Below are 20,921 nucleotides of genomic sequence, written 5' to 3'. Positions count from 1 at the left end.
GCCGCCGCTCTTGTCACGGGCGATGTTGTCGTTGCAGCCGGAGATGCCGGCCAGGACCTGGGCCCCGCCGAGCTCCTCCGGGGTAGACACCCGCATCGCGCTGCTGCCCGCCAGCCTGCCGAGGGGGCACCGGCCTGCACCCGGCCTCCGCCCGGCCCCTCGCCTCTGCCCGCGCCCCGTAAGTTCCCGCCCGAGCGGGTGGTCACAGACTCGCTGTCGGCCCGGCTTTCTGTTCGTTCGTTTTTCTCCTCCAGTGGTGATTTTTCCCAGCAGGTTTTCACGGCTGTGTCACCTTCCGGCTGGCATAGCTTTGCAGTGGGTTGTTGGTTTTTTTAGCTTATCTAAGGGCAAATGTCAAATTTATATCGCTTCTACTATGTTTTATATCTATGAAGCCAGGTATTTTGTAAGAGAAGGTTGGTTTTGTTACAGTCTGTTCCTGAACAACCCACCTTAGCGACTTCTTGTAATCTGCTTCCCAGCTAACTATTTAGAAATTGATTACTCAACGACTTGATGTAAAATCTGTCCGGAGGCTGAAGTCCAGCTAACAAGTCATTGCTTTCCTCAGTCCCCTTCCTTCCAGCTTTTAGAGGTATGTGCTAGTCTGCCTCTCTTGTCCTCTCTGACTTCTCAAGATGTCACTTCTATCAGCATTTTAAGCATCAAGGGTGAATTTCATAAGTGTCTGCTGACTTGAAAATCTTTATCTTATCTTTAACTTTATCCTTTACTCTTAATTTACCTTTTTCCACTTTGACCTAACCTCTCATCTCCCTGTGAAAGGAATTTCATTAAATATCTATTCACAATTAACCTTTCTGCTGAGGGCTGAAATAAAAAAGACATTTAACACTTTGTCCTATTTTGTGTCACCTGTAATTTGTTCCTTTTCCTCTTAAGTTATAAACCTTGCCTTCTGTCTTTTATTGTATTTATGGAACCTTTACTTGTTGCCCTTTTTATCCTTCACTAGTTGTAAATAATTTCTGTACCGTTGCTGTTCTGATTTTATCACTATATGATAGCACCCTCTCTTTATACTGTTCCTTAGCCATGCACACACCCCCTTTTTTTTTCGTTTTTGTATGATTTTTCAGGTTATTAAAGCTCTCCTGATGCAGTTAAAAGTCTTACTCTATTTCCTCTGAAGTGCTGTTGTGCATTTAATATAGTCCCTTTCAGTAACTGCCAGCTGATGTCTTCCCATCTGCCCAAGAGTCATGTCTGCCTATTCCCTGAGGTTTTTTTATGAAGCCTATTAGTTTTATTCTGTTCTTCACACTCTACCTTCCTTAGGAGAGGCAGTGAGAAGCTTTGGCCAGTGGGCCAAAGTCTGCTCACCAGAGCAATTAATCATGTCCAAATCCTTGATGCCCAGTCTCCTGAGGATCCTTCAGACAAAAACTGAAAGTAGGCTGCACTGTGGTTAAATGGTACTGGAAGTCCATTTCCTCATGGCAGTTCCCTTTCTATCCCAAAGTTTTGCAGCACCTTCATGTCACATGGCATGAACTGAAAAGGGCCTCTGTAATCACATGCTGAATGCATGTGTGTTCTCTCATATCCAGTTGATGTATATCTCTTATCTGATCAAAGTAGAGCTATTCTCATTATGTTCCTGGATGACAGCCCATCATGGTACAGGATATACTGGTATTTTGGTCATGCGTTAAATACATTTCAGGCCATATGGTAAGAAAGAAGTCAGTGTTTTTCCAGTGCATGGATAAAAATATATGCAGTCTGCCAGAAATATTCAGTTAGAATCTTTTCTTAGAATACTGATTGTGTGGTCACTATCACATATTGCTTTCTGTCCTTAGAGCCTCAGTTCAGTTTCAGTGAGTTCTTTCCTTCTAGTCAACGCTGAAATAAAAAGTGCCCATTCTTGTAGTAGCTTCCTTCAATTTCTGAAACACAAAGCTACTTCTAATTGTGGGAGGTTGATCACCACACATGCTGTACTCCTAGCCAGTGGATGGTTAAAATCCCCCACTGGTGGTTAGTTACCATCATATCAGCTCTTGGATGGTGGCTCAGGAAGAGGTTCATTCAGCTCCTCCTTTCTGTGTGGTCTGTTGATTGCTCCCAAGACAGCAACCTCATGGTTTCTCTTTGCTCCTTAGCCTGCCTTTCCTCATTGCTTCCTTCATTTTCAGAACTCATTCCTGTTATACAGTGTAGAACCACTTATGTCCTAACTGTGGTTTCATATGACGACTTCCCTCCTGAGGGTTGTTTCGTTGGGTTTTTATGTCTGTTTGTCTTTGTTACAGCTTTACAGCAGTTCTGTGACCTCTTCTCTCCAAAGCTATATCAGTATTTCTTTTAATTTTCTGTGACCCTTAGCCTCTGTTCTTCTTCAAATCCTCCCTTACTGCACTGAATTTGAGTCCTAAAACTCTCTTCACTTTTATTATTCCATGAAATCTATCACTTCCTGCTTTTCGTGGAATGCTGTCCCATGTGTTTGTCTCCAAGATTTAGCTTCTCTTCCTGGTGAGAAAAAAACTGTTAGGCATATTTGTGACCCATGGCCTTGAATCCTTTACCCTTGCACCCACAGTTAATCCTTATACATCCATGGCCACACCTAGCAGTCTGACCCAGCAGTGTCATTAGTGATCTCATTAATAGGCCTTGACAAGTTTCCGTTGTCATCTTTGCCATTGGATTCATGTGTGCCACCCCTAACAGATGAGTATGTCAGATGGGTGTCTGCGTCATGGTGGTAGCGATGACATTGGCAGCTTTGAGACTTTTGCATCCCTTCCATCCTAGCCAATATAGGATACCACGATAATAACCTCCATAACCTTTAACAGAGTTCAGCTTCCATTAATTCACTGTCCTTATGCCAGCCACAAGTCATCTCTCTCTGTCTTCTCATATTTTCCATAATTACCCAGTTTTCATTACATGTTTCTTCTCATTATTCCATTGAAGATTAGTTTCAGGAGTTCAAGGTTATCTTGTGGTCCAATATTCCAGGGCAGTGGAAGATAGGTAATAGAAGATGGAAGAAAAAAATTACTTCTGTAACTATATTACTGAAATGCTTGAGGTATTTTATGTTTCTCCTTTTTTTAGTGACACATTGCAAGACAAAATTGATTAGCACATAGTTTATTAATGAAAAAATATAACATGAAACTTAGAACCACATTATGTTGCTCCCAGAGATGTTTATGGATTCTGATGTCTTGTAAAATTGTATGATGCTGCATTTTCCCTTCTGTTGCTTTCTCCTTTTTTTTTTTTTTCCCCAGAAGAAATCACCATAGATTTGGTGTCTTGAAAGTATGGAATCAATCACTATGATGGGAAGTCTTACGACCCTCAATGAAACTTTTCTACCGAATGTTGCCAATGGCATCAAGGATGCCAGTAAGATCACAATAGGCATCATTGGAAGTGGAGACTTCGCTAAGTCATTGACAATTAGGCTTATTAGATGTGGGTACCACGTGGTCGTAGGAAGCAGAAACCCTAAACTTGCTGCCGAGTTCTTTCCCCATGTGGTTGATGTCACTCACCATGAAGACGCAGTAGCAAAAACAAACATCATTTTTGTAGCCATTCACAGAGAACACTATGCCTCCTTGTGGGACCTCAAGCATTTACTCACTGGTAAAATTCTGATTGATGTCAGCAATAATACAAGGGTAGACCAATATCCGGACTCCAATGCAGAGTATTTGGCATCACTTTTCCCAGATTCCCTGGTTGTCAAAGGATTCAATGTTGTCTCAGCTTGGTCACTGCAGTTAGGACCAAAGGATGCCAGCAGACAGGTAAATGTTACATTTATATAAATATAGCTTGTTTGTAAGGTGAAAATGACAGGAATTGAATTTAAGCAGCCAGAACTCATGGGATTCATCCTGCCCAACTTAACATACCTAAAACATTGGGCCTTTAGTTTTAAGTTTTAGTAGCCAATAAAACTTTCAAAGTGTAGTTCATCCACTGTAAGACATACAGAGTAAGGTCCAAATTGTCGCCCGGGATGCCTGTTTATCTGTAACAATTGCAGAGGAAATGTGGATACTAGCTTAGACTAGGCAGATGACCTTTAGATGGCTACAGACAGAGGAGAAGAGTCAGGCCTTAATGTCTTCTGTAGGAAATATGTTAATTTTTATGCTTATGCTCTGTACTAGCATAGAGGCAGTCTCTCCCAGTATATTTTAGCTTCAGTATTGATTTCTATGGGATGAACTATTGAGAGAGATGAGAAATCTGAGATCCTGATCCATTTTAAATTGAATGCAATTGATACAGAATTAGCATAATTTTTAAAATAACCACACTGTACTATTTTTATCCCCTTTCAGAATGGCACTGCACTGTAAGTAATTAACTTCTGTCAAAACCGATCATGTTTGCTCTGATACAGATGATCAGCAAACAGCATTGGGCAGACTATAGCCCACTGTAAATCTGAAAGGAACTTTAGAGTACTTTATAGTAGTGCATTTCTTTCACTATGTAATAAGCTGGTCTTTAGGAGGAGTTCTTATTTGGCTGCTAGTTTTTTGTCTTTTCTGCTAAACATTAAATTTTTGTGGGAATCTGGATTGTGAAATTGTTATGTGTGGAAAGATTACACAGTTCTGTGCTTTGCATTTTGCTTATGCTACAGCTGTTTTAGGGTCATCCTTCGAGATTCCTGTATTTTTGAGATTTTCTGAAATGCTTTTAGCCATGGTTTCAAGTTCAATCCAGTCCTGTAGACATTTCAGTGTGGGGGGTTTCAGTGTGCAGATTACCAGGGGATCCCACAGTCAGCTCATTATTAACTTCAAGAAAGAGCCAATTTTGGTTTGGTTACTCTGTTGCTAAATCAGTGTGCATGTTTTCGCTTTGTCTGGGTTTGTATGTGCTTTCATTCTCATCTTGGTGATGATATAAGCTGGGATAACAGCGTACAGTTTTAGCAGCAGCGCTGTGGTTTTGTCCTTTGGAGGCCTTTAAGGTTTTTTTGTTTGCATTTTGTTTTTTTTTTACCATTGAGTCTCTTTCTTTGACTACAGACAATTCACTTGACTTTCCCAACAGGTCTATATATGCAGTAACAATGTTCAGGCTCGCCATCAAATTATTGAGCTTGCCCGTCAGCTCAGTTTTATTCCTATTGATTTGGGGGCATTGTCATCTTCAAGAGAGATTGAAAACTTACCTCTGCGACTGTTCACACTGTGGAAGGGGCCTGTAGTGATTGCCATTAGCCTGGCAACGTTTTTCTTCATCTATTCCTTCGTCAGAGATGTAATTCATCCGTACGTGAGAAATCAGCAGAGTGACTTTTACAAGATCCCCATTGAGATCGTGAACAAGACTCTACCAATTGTTGCTATCACTTTACTTTCTCTAGTATATTTATCAGGACTTATTGCAGCTGCTTATCAGCTTTACTATGGCACTAAATATAGGCGATTTCCTCCTTGGCTGGACAACTGGCTGCAGTGTCGAAAGCAGTTTGGACTGCTCAGTTTTTTCTTTGCAACAGTGCATGTGGCATACAGCCTCTGCTTACCCATGAGGAGATCAGAGCGGTACTTGTTCCTCAACATGGCATATCAACAGGTAAGCCAGTCGTTAGTTCAGTAAGTCAAAAATGCCTTGGCTGTATGCATATGGCTCATAAATACAATATATGTTTCCTTAATCTGTTCCACTGTTTTCAGCAGGGAATGTTATGGGTTCTCTTATGTATAGCTAGTGCCAAGTAAGAAGGGAGACTAAAAGAAACATCTGTGCATTGTGCTCACCTCGTGGGTCAAGCTGCAGTCAAGTTTGTGTGGTAGGGGGAATCAAAGATGTGTTCTACTTAAATCCCTGATAGTAATATACACACGGAGAATGTAGGATAGGCAGGATAACAGCAACAGCAGGAAACTAGTGAGTTTCTGAGGTATGTTCCTCTCTATCTATACTTAACATATGGGGGAAGTAAGTATATCATAAGTGCATTTTCAAGTGTGAAAAAAAGGGTAGATACTGTAGTAATGCTTACAGATACATCTGTGTTTACAAAATGACAGTGCTGTTACTTTGTAACCTTTTGGACCAGTGGTAAAAATATTTTATTAATTAAAAATTCTGTGAACATCATCTAGCACAGGCAACAGAAACTGACTCACAGTTCTGAGGAGCAATTGGTCTTGCATAACCCTGCAACAATCTCGGACAAATCTGTGGTCCTTTAGGAGGCGGTCTGATGCTCCTGTCTGTCAGTGAGGTAGCTTATTGTCGTCTTTAAAGTGGCAGAAAAGCTGCATTGCCAGAAAAGTAGCATTGCCATTCAGCACATAAAATCTGCAGAAAAGAGAGATGTGATGGAACAGAAGGAAAAGCAAACTAAGGAAATAAAATCAAATGGAACAAATTAACGGGTTTGGGTCAACAAATTCTAAAAGAGCTAGCATGAAAAATTGAACTTAAGAGAAGAGCAGGAAGAGCAAAACTATAAAAGGCAACAAGAAACTGTAATTGTTCACACTTACTATCAGTAAAGGACCCACTGATACTTTCACTGAGAAATTATCTTGTTTTTAATAATATTGTAAACATCTCACTAATATTCCTAGTGAACCTCTTTCAAGACATGGAATATCAAAATAGTTCACCTGCAAGTGGAAAAATAATTGAATATCCAAGCCTCTTAATTGTTAAGGACCTGAGTTGTTTCTCTTTTCTGGCAAAGCTCTCCAACGAGAACAATCTTGGATTCTTCTGACGTCAACAGAGAAAGAGGCAAAATAACTTGGACTCAACATAGGGAGCTGTAGCAAAAACTAGCTGAAGCTAAACTATTTCTAAATGTAAAAAACTAAAAACAAATTGCAAGTTTACCCAATTTATGTTATAGAACTTAAGTTTCCAGGGTCTGAAGAACACAGCTACATTTCTAAAGTATGTAGGAATGTGCACGTTGATCTGTTTTTATAATATAATTGTTATAAATAGTATATAATGTTACACTTTCTTTTAACAACTCATCTAAGTTTCCATGTTTAATGTATTTTTAATCTAACAAGAGCCAATACCAGCAGTAAGGAAATAGCTGTTTTTCTGCAAGACATGAGGAAACCTCTGAAATATTTGACCCCATTTTGTAGTTGTACTGTGATTGTAGACTTTTACTCAGCAAAATAACTCCTGTTGATGTTTTTAATATTATTTAGAATATTAAGTGCTTCCTTTATGCTCTTTCATCAGGTTCATGCAAATATTGAGGATTCTTGGAATGAGGAAGAAGTGTGGCGAATTGAAATGTATATCTCTTTTGGAATAATGAGTCTTGGATTGCTTGCTTTGCTGGCAGTAACTTCCATCCCTTCAGTAAACAGTGCCTTAAACTGGAGGGAGTTCAGTTTTATTCAGGTGTGTTGCTTTTTAAATAAGGGGGGTTTGTTGTTAATAAGAATTCCTTGATAATGACAATCATGATTCTGATGATCATGGTGGTGATGATGAAGAAAAGCACTTTGCAACACGATGAAAGCTTTTTTTTTTTTTCTCTCTCTCTGGCAAGTTAATAAAAACATCAGATAATATTACCATGAAGGCACATTAAGCATTTCCTGAGTGTTAGAATAAGAATTTGCATTTTGCACTTCTTGATCTTAAATAACCAACACAGCTAAGAGCAAATGAGCACTAACCTATTCCTTTTCCATTGTTAGAATTTCTTGCTAAATTGAAATCAGATTAATTTGGACAAGCTCACTAAAGGCAATGATACTGATGAGATACTGCTATATGTAGATATACACAACTGGTAAAATTGAAGACTTAATTTGTCCTGCAAGATTTTTATTGCACAGCCCTCTGACAGCCATGGTGTCATTGACTCAGTTTTGCTTCCCCTCCACTGTGTGGTAATTAATACAGCTCTCAACTGCGTTATTCCCCTTAACTGATAATACCCATAGTAAAATATGAAGCTTTGTTTTATTAAAAGCAAAGGCTTTTCCAGGTCCTGACATGCCTTGTGCACCCCTCCTTCCTCAGATGAATGTCTACAACAAGCAGACCTAACTAGCATAAAATACTGAGAAATACAGGCTTTAATAAACAGCTTAATGTTTGCTTCCAAACAAAATTACCATTGTTTTTAGGTAGCAGTCACTGATAAGAAATTTTATTAGGATTCAGTCTTTTGATAAATTTCCTAAATGTGTATACGCAGTTTGGGGTTTTCTTTTCTAGCTTTCTCTGATTTTGGGTTCAGTAGTCTAGTCTTAACTCAGTCTTTTCTGATTAACGTTATTTCAACATAACCACTGTAATACTATTGCCTAATTCTTAGTCCTGTCACTGTTTACAAATTCCTACCTTCAGAACACAGGCATTGACTTTACTGTGTAGGATTTGAGTAGCACTTCATCATTTACAGACTTTTTAAAGAGAGCGATGGGACACACTTCTTTGGCTCTAGTTGTCAGAGGTCTCTTGTCTAAAATACTGTCTTCTCTTCCCCTGTGGTTTCTGTTGGTGGAACACTCCAGGTAGGCCTACAAAAAGTTTGCTGAAAAATTTTTAAACTTAGAGTTCCTCTGACAGAACTGTTTATTCTCGTTCATGGTTTGGAGCTTTCAGAGGAAGTAAATACCTATTTTGTATTGTTACAGCTTCCCTGCCATCCAGAGTTCTCTGTGCGGGGACGATAGTACTGCTATTGGGTGATGTAAAATGTTAGTGCAAAAGGGATAAATATGTATTCACTGATGAGTGAGGTGATGCCTTCATCCAATAATGACTTCCAGCCACAAGCCCAGCATTTTTATCTTATTTTTTCTTATTCAAATTTCCAAATTTCAGGCTTGTGTGACTGAATCAAAACCCACACAATAATCACATAATTATGTGTTTACAAGGTGATTTTTTATTGTGTCATATTTACTGCAGTTATTTCCACTGTAAATAAAGTCAAAATAGTTCCAAATTTAAATAATTATGAAATTTAATTAATCATCTGTCAGTATTTTGAGGAATTTGATTGGGAACAAGTTGTTTTCTCTGAAGGTATGTTACAGTTGATACTGCGTTACATGCTGAAGAGAATGGTATTGGTAGCTAATTATGATCATTTGCAAATTTTAATCACAAAGAATATTGAACTCCTAAAACTTTCCTTAAAGTTAATGATCACTAAAGGTACTTTATGTTGTCATTCATTACTTCTCAGGATTTAAGTTGTTCTTCATTTAGTTACTTGTCCTTCAAAAAAGTCCTCTTGCTTTATTCAATCAGAAAATAGACTTTCAGTGATTCCTCACTAAAGGAGTCTGCATTTCTACACAAGCTTCATTGCATCCATATGCAAGTAGAACAGATAAAACATCATAATACTATCTTTTATATTTTTCTTCTACTGAAGTGCAAAGTGATGAAGTGAATTTAAACTTGATTTTCGCAGTCTTCTCTAAATCAGGAGGACAAACAGTGGAACTATTAGCCCATTGTCTCAGTGCTGCTTTCTTTTAACTGGAAAGAGCAGTATGTCTCTAGCTTTAGTCCCGAATCTCAGATAATTTGCCATAATAATTGCTGAGCTTGTTTTGCATCTGACAGATGAAGAATCAGACAGTCAGCATACTCAACCAGTTTCTCACCCCAGGACTTCCCACTGAGAACAACATACTATTGCTTGCTCATCTTAGTAACTACAGTTTCATCAAAATAGGAGTCTGGCCTCCTCTAAAGAGTTTTACCACTAAAACCTACTCAGTCTTGAGTCCTACTAGGAAACTATGAGTTTAGGAATAAGAAATTGTTAACATAGACAGTCTAGACTATTTTCTAGCCTTGTTCCAGTCCTGAGCAGCATCTCCCCTACCTACAGTGGTTCAAACAGACCTCTACCACGGTCTTCCTCATACTGTAAAGAAACCCCAGTTATGAATGTTTTTACCCAGAAATCATTGCTGTCTTTGATATCCCCAGTTATTTTGGAGATGCCTCCATCTTACCTAGCCAAGTTTCACAACACAGGTGTCAGCAGTGCCAAAAAGTCCAGCCTGCTTGATCAAGGGAAAAATCTTCTCTTTTGAGAGGAGAACAAGTGCAGGCTCCACTCATTCCCTCAGACTATGGATATGAAGTGAGATATGAGAAGGCTGAATAGTGATGCAAAAGGAAGTTACTGTCAGCCCTACCAGGAGCTGAGACCAGCAGAAAACTTGAGTTGCTGCAGTAGAGAGCTGACCACTGTACAAAACAAACATCTGATTACTCTGTCATGATTCAGAAAGAAACACTCATAACATCAAGATGGAGGATCCACAGAACGAGACAGTTACTGAGGAAAGAAGCAGGGAAGAAGCTGCGTAGTAGGAAGCTGATCCTTGTATCAACATTCCTATTGTCTGCTGGCACAATCCTGAAGTTTTTTGGAGACAGGATTACTAAAGCTTTTCTTGTGCACACACTTACAGGAAGGGCTGCCTTGCCTTGGTTTTCCCACAAGAATAGGATACTTTTCTCCCGAGATTAAAGAATGAGGCCTGAGTATTTAGCAAGTTTATGGGTAAGATTCCAGTCAGAATTGCTACAGCCTGTTTATAAGTTTAGCAATATCCTGTTACTGGGGGAATCTGAAGTATACCTTGCATAAACATAGGCTTTGGAAAATACCTTTTGTATATATAAATTGCTTGGAACTACTCAGTCGTTGTGAAGGTAAAAATTCCTGAAGCAGATATGTCCCACAGCAACTTGTGTCTCTATATATGTACATCTTCCTGGTAACATTTTAGGGATTTTTCTCCTGCACCTTTTCCACTCCTCTAACACATTTTTTTCCCACCCCAAATGATGACAGTTTGTCCATTTTATCAGTGGCCTTGGCTGGGAATCTCCCACATTGGCTGAAACACTGACTGATCATGAAGGAAAAGAAAGAAAACAAGGAGGACTTAGAGAAAAGCTAAAAGATCAGGGAGTCCATAGCAAATGTGCTAATCTATTACTCAGCTTCCAGGAAACACAGTATTATGGAAGATAAGGAAGCAAAGCAATCAAAGATGCTAAAGCATTAAGAACTTTTTTTGAAAAATCTGGGAAGAGTCTGTATAACATTTCCCTCCTGTTTCTTTTTCAAGAATTGTTACAGTTCTCATCAGTAAGCCTGATGAAGAAATGAGGGATATGATTCACTTACTCCCTTTTCCCTGCTGGCAGTGATATAACAGCAATGAATTCAGGAAAGTCATCCAAGCACAAATCTGCAATAATATATTCAAACATCGGATTTGATAGTATTGTTTGCTGCCCAAATTTCTTACCAGAACTTCCATTCAGACACTGCATATGCCATTTTAATATCCACGAGTGATTATCTGATTGTTCTGTTTCTTATTCAATATTTTGGGAGCAAATTGTTCTTTTTAAAAAAAGGGTGCAGCTAAAACGTACCAAGATGTCTCTGAAACCATTGACAAAAAAATGCCTAAATATTGGCAAGTTAAAAAACATGGTATCAATCTCTAGAAATTAACAAAAGTATTTTCCTTTTTATACCATTATATCTGTGAATCCTTGCAAATGGTATTATCTCAGACATTCTCCTTTCCCTAGAAACTGGTTAATCGGGAGCAGAAAGAATTCTTTCAGTAACTATTATAAACCCTTAGGCTGCATTTTTCTTTGCCTCTCTGTTTACTGGAATTTAACCAAAACTTGGTAGGCAGTTGCTTTTCTTAATATTCATTCTTTGTTTCAGTTATTTTCTGCAGATGTTTCCCAACCAAGTTAGTTAGTTAGTTTTGGCCAAAAAGAGTTTTTCTTCATTTGATCACCACTGGAATTCAAAGTATAGTAGTCTTTTTTTACCATGGCTTGGGAAAGTCAAGGTTAATACATTTAACTCAAGTCTGTAGAGCAGTACAACTACCGGGTTCTTAAAAGGACAGATTCACAGAAATGGTGAATGACCCCTGCTAGCACTACCTTCTGTGGCGTGCTCTAGATTACGTGGTAAGAGGTCCTCTGCAGGGTGCTATGGGAACCTTCTTATTTCATCCGGCATTACTTGTTTATGAGAAACTGCATCGTTGCCTTGTGCCATTATGCCCAAGTCCTGCAGTCCAGATATTCCCATTAGCAGGCAGCAGCTGATGGAGAAAGGTAAGGGATGGTTTATGCTAACTTCAGACAAGTGGATGTAGGCTGTTGGGAGGAAGAGGCAAACTGCACCTCTCAAACTGATAAAAATCTGGAGTGTTAGGCCCAGGTCTCCTCCAGCAGCATTGCATTGTTCTATAATCATGAATCTACCCTCATAGTGAGGTGGTGATCTACCCTCATAGTTCAGAAATAAGGAACTTAATTTCCCATCACAACTGATGTTCCAGTAACTTCACTGGGATTGTTCCTTATTCACGTACATATCCTGAAGTTAACTTCCATTACTTAGAATTTGGGCAAACATAATCTTAATTTCAGTTTTGACTAAGGCCTGTAGATGCTAGCAGAGATATGTTGTAAATCACTGTTCAATTCAGTCCATAGTTTTCAGACCATGTGAACTTAAAAACACATATTGCTAATTTTAAATAGTGTATCGGTAAGAGATTTTAACATAATGTCTAATAGAAATGTTAAAATAATGGGTTAGAGCTATCTGATGAAGGACCAAGTAGTATTATCTCTTCTTTTTCCCCTGTTTTCTCTTTTTTCAAAGTCTACACTTGGATACATTGCTCTGCTCATAAGTACTTTCCATGTACTGATTTACGGATGGAAAAGAGCTTTTGAAGAACAGTATTACAGATTTTATACACCACCAAATTTTGTTCTTGCCCTTGTTCTGCCTTCCATTGTGATTCTAGGTAAGATCATTCTACTTTTGCCATGTGTAAGTAGGAAACTGAGGAGAATTCGAAGAGGATGGGAGAAAAGCCATGTTATAGAAGAAGCAAGTGGGTCTGTTCCGCATCTCTCCCCAGAAAGGATAACTGTGATGTGATGATAGACAAATATTTGTTAGCACTGATGTAGATGTTTGGGTGGGGTTTTTTGTCATAAATTTGTATTTTTTGGAGTTTAGTTAAAGTATGAGTTAAGCCACTGTGGACTTGCTTGGCATATAGTACAAGCTCTCAACCAAACTATGAGAAATTTATAACTAGAAGACTACTACTTCAGATAACTACAAAAATATTTTTGTTTTGAATTACATAGGGCAGATTATTATGAAATCAGAATTTTTTAATGCTCCTTTGCACAGTTTTATCACAACAGTATTTTATTATAGCCATGCTTTCCAGATTTTTCTTTGACATCGGCATATGTGTCAGAGTGCTATTTATTAATACAACATTTTCTGGGCAGTGTTTCTTTTATTAAAACCACACTTATGTGTTGGTGAGTTCAGAATATAGATTAATAGAGTTAATAATTTGGGAAATAATCAGGTTTTGAAACAACTAAAACTAATTTGTAATGATGTATTGCACGTGTACAGTATATTTATTTGTGTGTGGTTCTACACCATTCCATGATTTGAATATGCAAAACCAGTTTCAATTACGGTGTTACTGTACATCTTGCAAGCAAATGGTATTGTACTAGCAGGGTCGTTTTTTTCAAAGTATCACATAGGATTTTAGACCTTTGGCATCTCTTTATTTCCATACATCATATTACGTAAATTCAAAACAGTGTTATACATGTATAGAAAGACTTGCAGATATGTGTGCAAGCAACTAGTTTTTGATTTTAGAATGATTTTAAAATATCAGGAAATATTTTAAAACAAACAAACAAAAAAAGCTGAGAAATCTGCAACAATAAAAATCCATTTTCACTGTGAAGCTTCCAATATGTTGGTACAACAGGGAAGCATCACAATAGTCATGTTCTATATGTTTTTACACTGGAGTTTCAGTTACTATATATGAATTTCCCAGAGTCTGTTTTAGATTCTTAGTATCTTTCTGTGCAAATGCAATCTTCTATTTTTATATAAAGGTCTTATTTTACAACAAGTGTCTCTGGGATATGCCTGAATTTTTGAGGAACAAAATTATTATTCTTATACTTAAAAATAAATTTATCTCTAGAACTCGCCACTTACATTTCTTTTGATACTCAAACAAACGTTCACAATTATTTATTACTACTGCTTTGTCAGGTTCTACTCTTCTCTAAGAAAACAGCCAAACTCAGCTCATACCTTCAGGCTCCTCCTGCTTAATTGGCAAAACTTTTATTTCAGTGAATCAGAATGTGTATTTGGTCCTAATTTTCTTTACTCATATGAAATTATATTTTTCTTATCTATATTTGCACTGTTTAGGACCTTCTTAGCTGAACCTTCATTTATTATTTATTACTTGCAAGAATTTGTCATCAATTTGATACATCAGAAATATACAGTACTTAAGCTTGAATTTATCCATAAACATCACTAGTCCTGTGAATCTCATTATCTCTGTTTGTAACGAAACTAACAGCTCCACAGAACAAGAAGAATCTAGAATCAAACTCTGCCCTCAGTTATACCAGCCTAAATCTAAAGAGTTCATGTTAGTTGTTCTCAATTTAGTTTCAAAATAAAAAAATCTACAACAATTTTATCTTCATTGCAGTATCCATACTCCTCAAACTTACACATCACGTGTATATTCTGAGTTTGCTGCAAAACAAGAGGCAGTTGAATTTTAAGCATATTCAAATCTAGAGATGAAAAATAAAATAGTTGCATTATTTTTTTCCAGAATTGAAGCATTTTTATATATCTTTAAACATGTTTTGTATTGAATAAGAGGTCAGTGAATTTTTTTTGAAAATGGGGGTTTTTCAGTTCACCAATTTTCAATTCCAAATAGTTGGAAAACTCAGTTTTATCCTCCTGTTTAAGCTACGGTGAGAGGGAAGCAATTAGAAAGAGGAAGTTCATTTAATTTCACCATTTTTGGAAAAGTAAATTATAATAACAGCTAAAATTAGTCAGACTAAGGTCTTTGACACTTGTCTCCAATAGCTGACAAGTGGCAGATGCTTCCAAAAAGAGGGCATATGTCCAATGATTCTTCTCCTGACAATAACCTCTCAGCCTCTTGGAAATCAATAATTTAGGGCTTATTTGAGATAGGTGCTGCCTCTGGACTATTGTATTTAATAACCACTCCAAAAAATTACCTAACTTTTTTAGAAATTTGAAACTTTCGCAGTTTTTTACAGGAAAAAAAGGGAAAAGATGGAAGAGGAGGAAAAAAAAAGTTTAATAAATCTATAAAATTAATTAAAAAGTTTTCATTCTTTCTTTTTTCCAAAAGCAAGTCAATTAGTTCAGGTACTAATTTTATTGTCCCTCCTCCAGCATGCAGCTATTTCAGTGATACTTGTGATAAACAAGCACAATACTATTTTATCAAACATTCTAGATGTTAAGTGAAAAACCTGTCATTGTTGGAGATAGACAAGAGCCTAAACTACTACAAATGAGATTTTCACATAAAAATGAAGAACAAATGGCAATTACAACTTCTAATATACTTAGCCTGTCTGTAAATCCATTCCAATACAGAAAGCTGTACATTTCTTGACAGGCTTGCAGAATTTTATGTAACTGAGTTCCCTGGCCTGTTTCCTATCGTATTATTGCAGAGGAAAGCCACACAAAGCTTAGGCATTTGTGTTTCAATCCTTTAAATAAAATTAATTTTAAAAATCTTAGAATACACAAAGTCTTGGAGAATTTAATGGGATAAATACTATGCTACATTCTACCCAGTCCTGTGCACGAAACCTGATTAAAATCACTAGAATAGGATAGTGTAACTGAGAGCAGAATTTAATATCTCTTAAAAAATTTAGGGCAGAAACCATTACTGTTGACAATCTGATTACATTTCAAAATTAACTATGCTGCTATTATTTTATAGTAATTCTACACTTCTGTAGAATAGTAATGTAAAATGATTACTGTAAAATGTAACAGAAAAGTAAAATTACTCTACAGTTCTGTAGAATAGGTAATTAACATTCATGTTTCCTACAATTATCTAATTCGTGTGATGCAATAGTGATAATGTTGCAGAACTAAGATACTGTACTAATTGAAAATTGTCAAAGTCTCTATATATTGTACTGTAATGCAATCACTGACAGTATATACAGAAATGTATTGGCCCTCTTTCCTATGCAAAAAGTTATTTCATCATTAAATTTCTTCAAGAATGTTTAAACTGTTAAATTTTGAACTGCCAAAGGTGTCTGGAGAGAATAATGGTGTGTTGTTCCTTTTTTTCAAACTGTGTGTGTAGGAAATTAAAAATGTGTTTTGATTTTATAAGCTACTTGAAAGGTTGAAATATTGAAGAATTAATAAATAGAAGATATTTTTAGATCAAGTATATGAAGACATTTTGTGAAATATTTGTGCTACAAAATTGCGTATGGTTTCTCATTAGGCCTTGTATTTACTTCTAACTGGAATAATAAGTTGACTTGTGATTTAATATTTTGTAGTGTTCTTAAAGTACCAATTCACTCTAACAAGGCACTGTTAAGTCTGAAAGTAAAATGTATAATGCATTTACTACATATTACATATCATATCATGCATATGTCTAATCACATAAGGAATCTTTATTCATGTAATCAAACACATTGATTTCTATAGAAGTCACATTAGGACCTGAGGCTAAATGTTTAGTTTTGATTGCCTAAATATAAACAACTAAATTAATTTAGACATCATAGTTACTTAGGAGAATAAATACATATTTTGAGGAATAGTCTGCTATAAAATATTTTTGTGTAGCTTTATATAAATTGCTTACTGCTTTCATTAGTACTGCTTACTAACGAAAAATGAATAATGAAATAAATTTCATATCTCTTCATTACTATTCAGTAATAAAAAATAGTGCTTAATACAGGACAGTTAACATCATATTAGAAAAAGGAGATCTCTGTGTATGTAGCAACAGATTATTTGTTTTCTATGGATATTAAGGTATTCTTTCTTAACACTGTCTAAAATACAGTTGAATTACAGGTTCCATATGTGTCTTTATCTTAGAATTCTATTAACTGTGGCAACTATGTATGAGTTAATTAAGTACCCATGTTCTTTAATTATTTAGAGATGAATTATTTTGCAATTTTTTGCAAGTTTTTTACATATCTAGCTTGTGGTAATGGTTACTGTGAATTAGTGCCATGTTTAACTTTTTGTTCCAACATTGTGCATGATATGATGTACCAACATGAGAAAGTACATTTGTATTTGGCATTAATTGCCTATAAAATAGTGTATCTCTGTGTGTGTGTCTATGTTATTAGCTATACATGCTGCCCAGCTACCATTAAGGGAAATTATTAATAAATAAGGCAATGAGTTCCCAAGTGGCTATAAATTTCACAGGTATGAATATAGTTAGGAAACAGCTTTCCTCTGAATGTGAAGATTTCCTCTGAAAATTAGATATATCAGGTGCACAAAAATTAGACAGAGTGAGTTTTTCGGTATAATATTTTCATATATGCAGTGGTAATGGATGCATATGCATAGTTCCTTTTAGACAGTGCATTTCCTAATAGAAAAGTTTTTGATTTCTTGGCTGTTTATCCTGCATTTTCTGTCAGTATAATGAGTAATGTTGTAGTACTGATACCATATCATTATATGATACTGCTTAAATTAATTAGATTACAGCCTTTAAAATAAGTGTCATTGAACTGCCTTGAACAATGATCTCTATCATTATATATTGTTTCTCATGCCTTGCTGGCAGTATGTTGCAGTGAGCACAGTATGTCTCCCATGTGCAATATTCTCTTTGTAGTTGTGTTTGTCAATTTGTTTGTGTTGTCTCTCTGAACAGGGCTATTATAAATTATTAGTAATGCTTTTATATATTTTTCCATAGACTGTGTTTTACACAAAAATCAATAAAAAGTCAATGTCAGGTATTTGGCTTTTTCTTCTGTGCTTATGCATAATAAATTTTAGCTTCCTTTTCTTTGTATTACATGTGTGCTCTGATCAACATTTTCTCTGAGAGATAGAAGTTGAATGTGAGTTCATAAAAAAAAAAATTCTAAAGGGCAATTTGTTTCTTTTGCAATGGCTGGGTAACAGCTATTTCACATAGACACACTGGAAAGCTGAACCCATATCCTAGTGTACGGTATTCTCCCTGTTTTCAGAACACAGAGTGAACAGTGCAGTACTGTCAGCATATATTCCGTCCACTTTTCTTTCAACAAACAAAAAGTTTGGCAAAAGTGAGACTGCTGGCACAAGTAAGTTTGCCTGGTGGAGACACTCTTCCTGTTTGGTTGTATGTGTGAGAAAGCATTACTGTTTAAATGAGAAAAACAGGTAAATCACTTTGCAGCCCTTCATTTGGAAATATCTAACTTTTTTCCAAAGAGGCTCATGCCAACAGAAGCGGAAGGAGGAAAAGAATGCATTAGAGGTAAAATCCTGCTTAACTAGAGGTCAGCAGCATAAACTGTTCTGAGTTCAGAGAAGTCAAGATGCATGAGGCAGAGAAGCTGGCAGGATTCACATTGCTTTCACAGTAAGTTACATAGCCTTCCCAGATTCCCAAATGGAATTTAGGTATTTTTTAAATTAAAGTATTTAATATCTATTTGTGCCATGCCTGATGTAACAGTAATGTTTTGGTCCTTTAAGTCTGTCTTTTCTTAGCATTTTTTTTACATCTCACCCTGTTTCTCTATATCACAGTGCTTCCTTTACTGAGTGTTGAAACTATGCTAGCAGCTGGGGCCCTGAACTTACACCTTTGTCCAGCTGTACCTTGCGCTGTACAAAAGTAAGTTGTGTACTGTGACTTACAGCATTTCCTTGCAACAATAAAGATCAGTGTGAAAGTGCCCCCTCAAATCCATACCACTCAATGACCTGAGCACTGGTTTTTTAATAGTGTAGGCAGGTAAATCCAGATGTTGGAAGCTCTGTTGACTTTACACATTTAAGGTTGGGTCTATTGCCAGCCACTTCACAGGTCTTTTCTTTTTTCTGTGGACATCAAACACAGGAGGTCTGGCAGGACAGTTCTGCACTTTCCTGCTCCTATGCCCCCCCTGCTTTTTCCCCTTCCTACTGACCAAAAAAATAAACGAGAATGAAAAGGAAGACAAGGAGTCAACAGACTGATTCTTAGGAAGACTCCGATTTCTGTACTATAAAGAGCTCAGTGTCATATTTGATAAACAGTGCAGATGGCATTGGAAAATGTCTACAGGTTCAATACAGCCAAGGAAAAGACATGACTTGGCTAGGGCTGAAGACCTCCACTGCAGCATGTGAAAGGTGTATCCTGTACTGAATAATAGTCCTTCAAAAGCTTGCAACCTAATTTCTAAGGAAATAATTCCCTCAGCAAAGTCAACAGGAGATGAATGGCAGACGTAGATATGGAACCTTGATCTTCTAACACACAGCTGTGTCCTACACACACAGTCCTGTAGTTTTATGAAATTTAGCTTTCGCTCAAGAACAGAGTTTGCTGAAATGTTTCTTAAGACCAAAAGAGCTTGTCCTCAGTCAAAACAGAAATCCTCTCTACATCAAGTCTACTTTTAAAACATATTTCTTAGCATTTGCAAGACTTAACATTTAATACTTGTGAATCGATACTCTCAGAAGTAAGGTACTATAGCCTTAATGTTTCGAATGTTGTTTGTTACCAACGGAAGAGACAAATGGGATAAAAATACAATATAAGCCTGTTTGGGGCAGAAAACTGTTAAGTAAATATTTTCACAGTTGATTGCAGGTTTTTGAGGATGGACATTTGCCAAGGGCAGCAGAATCCCTGTAGTCAAACTTGCACAGTCTAGCTTTCATTCCAATTTTTAAAAGCTTCATTTGTGAAGAAGGTGCACAGTAAGCAAATGGAGCTTTGCAATATGATCTCTGGAACAGTCAGTCAGTAAGTGGCATGTGACCCAAGCGTATAATTTACAAGGACTAAGTTGCCCATTTTAGGTATCTTCTCTATACATTTGTAATTTAAAACACAAGCAACAGAACTTAAAACCACTTAAGACACAATAAAACTAAATTTTAGTGCCTTTTTTTTTAATAAGCTTAAAAACTTTGTATACATACAACTTCAGTAAGTATCTGGGCACCAAGCAAAAAAAATATATAATCCAGTTTGTTTAGCGCTACCTACTTGCAGACCTATAAGCATTCTCATTGCAGTTCATCTCAAATGCTTAACAGAAAATCTTGTTTCAGTATAGGCCCAGATACAAGACAGCTGCTGAGAATGTTCACAGAAACAAACGTTTAAGTAGAACATGGAAGGACTAGTAAAATGGTTAGAGGAATGGAGAGATGTGTGTACATGGATGGATGAGAAGCATCAAACACCAGCTGCATTGTCCTGTTAGGTGAACGCACTGTAACATCCTACAGGTTTGTATGACCTGTGTTCCTATGAATGTAACTTAGGATGTTATGGACGTCAGAGTTGTCATTGTATTTTCCAAATGAGAGTCTCATTCTATGCTACACTATATTTTTGCTATCATTTTGGAGGTGTATGCAGGATTAACTTCTACAAAATGCAGAGTGCACATGGTTATGTGCAGTATTGTGTACTTTCCCTTTGATGGAAGGAGAACTGTATAGCATTTGTGAGTACTAAACATGGTATGCATCTTATTTCTGGACAAGACAGATATGAAATGGGAGGGGTATAGCATGCAAACTGGGAAGAATGGAAATGTGAACTGTGTTGGTTATAGTTGGACCATAAAGGCTTCTTTCTTGTTTCTGTTATAAATCACTTCTTTTCCTATAAAAGCTGTCTGGAGATTCAAAATGCTATCTTAGCATTTAATAAATGTATTCATGTATTCAAGCATTTCTTTGGAATCACAGAAGTTAAAAAATATTTGTTAATGAAAACTGA

At 36.7% G+C, this 20,921-nt stretch overlaps 1 protein-coding gene across 1 annotated transcript; it reads left to right on the top strand.

The window, feature by feature from the left end:
• The first annotated feature begins 3,305 nt into the window (after positions 1-3,305).
• On the top strand, positions 3,306-13,003 carry STEAP2 (STEAP2 metalloreductase). The gene is made up of 4 exons (XM_010167395.1): positions 3,306-3,797; positions 5,065-5,592; positions 7,228-7,392; positions 12,695-13,003. The coding sequence occupies exons 1-4, from the start codon at positions 3,306-3,308 to the stop codon at positions 12,977-12,979; spliced, it is 1,470 nt and encodes a 489-aa protein (XP_010165697.1). The 3' UTR covers positions 12,980-13,003.
• The last annotated feature ends 7,918 nt before the right edge of the window (positions 13,004-20,921 follow it).

Source organism: Antrostomus carolinensis, unplaced genomic scaffold, assembly GCF_000700745.2.
Source record: "Antrostomus carolinensis isolate BGI_N321 unplaced genomic scaffold, ASM70074v2 scaffold41104, whole genome shotgun sequence".
Lineage (NCBI taxonomy): Eukaryota > Metazoa > Chordata > Aves > Caprimulgiformes > Caprimulgidae > Antrostomus > Antrostomus carolinensis.
This window is presented reverse-complemented; position numbering and strand designations above follow the sequence as displayed.

Excerpts from the sequence above, each read along its gene's own strand:
- STEAP2 (XM_010167395.1), top strand. The coding sequence starts at position 3,306 with ATGGAATCAATCACTATGATGGGAAGTCTTACGACCCTCAATGAAACT. Across the intron at positions 3,798-5,064 it reads CAAAGGATGCCAGCAGACAG|GTCTATATATGCAGTAACAA; the intron begins GTAAATGTTACA and ends CTTTCCCAACAG. Across the intron at positions 7,393-12,694 it reads GGGAGTTCAGTTTTATTCAG|TCTACACTTGGATACATTGC; the intron begins GTGTGTTGCTTT and ends CTTTTTTCAAAG.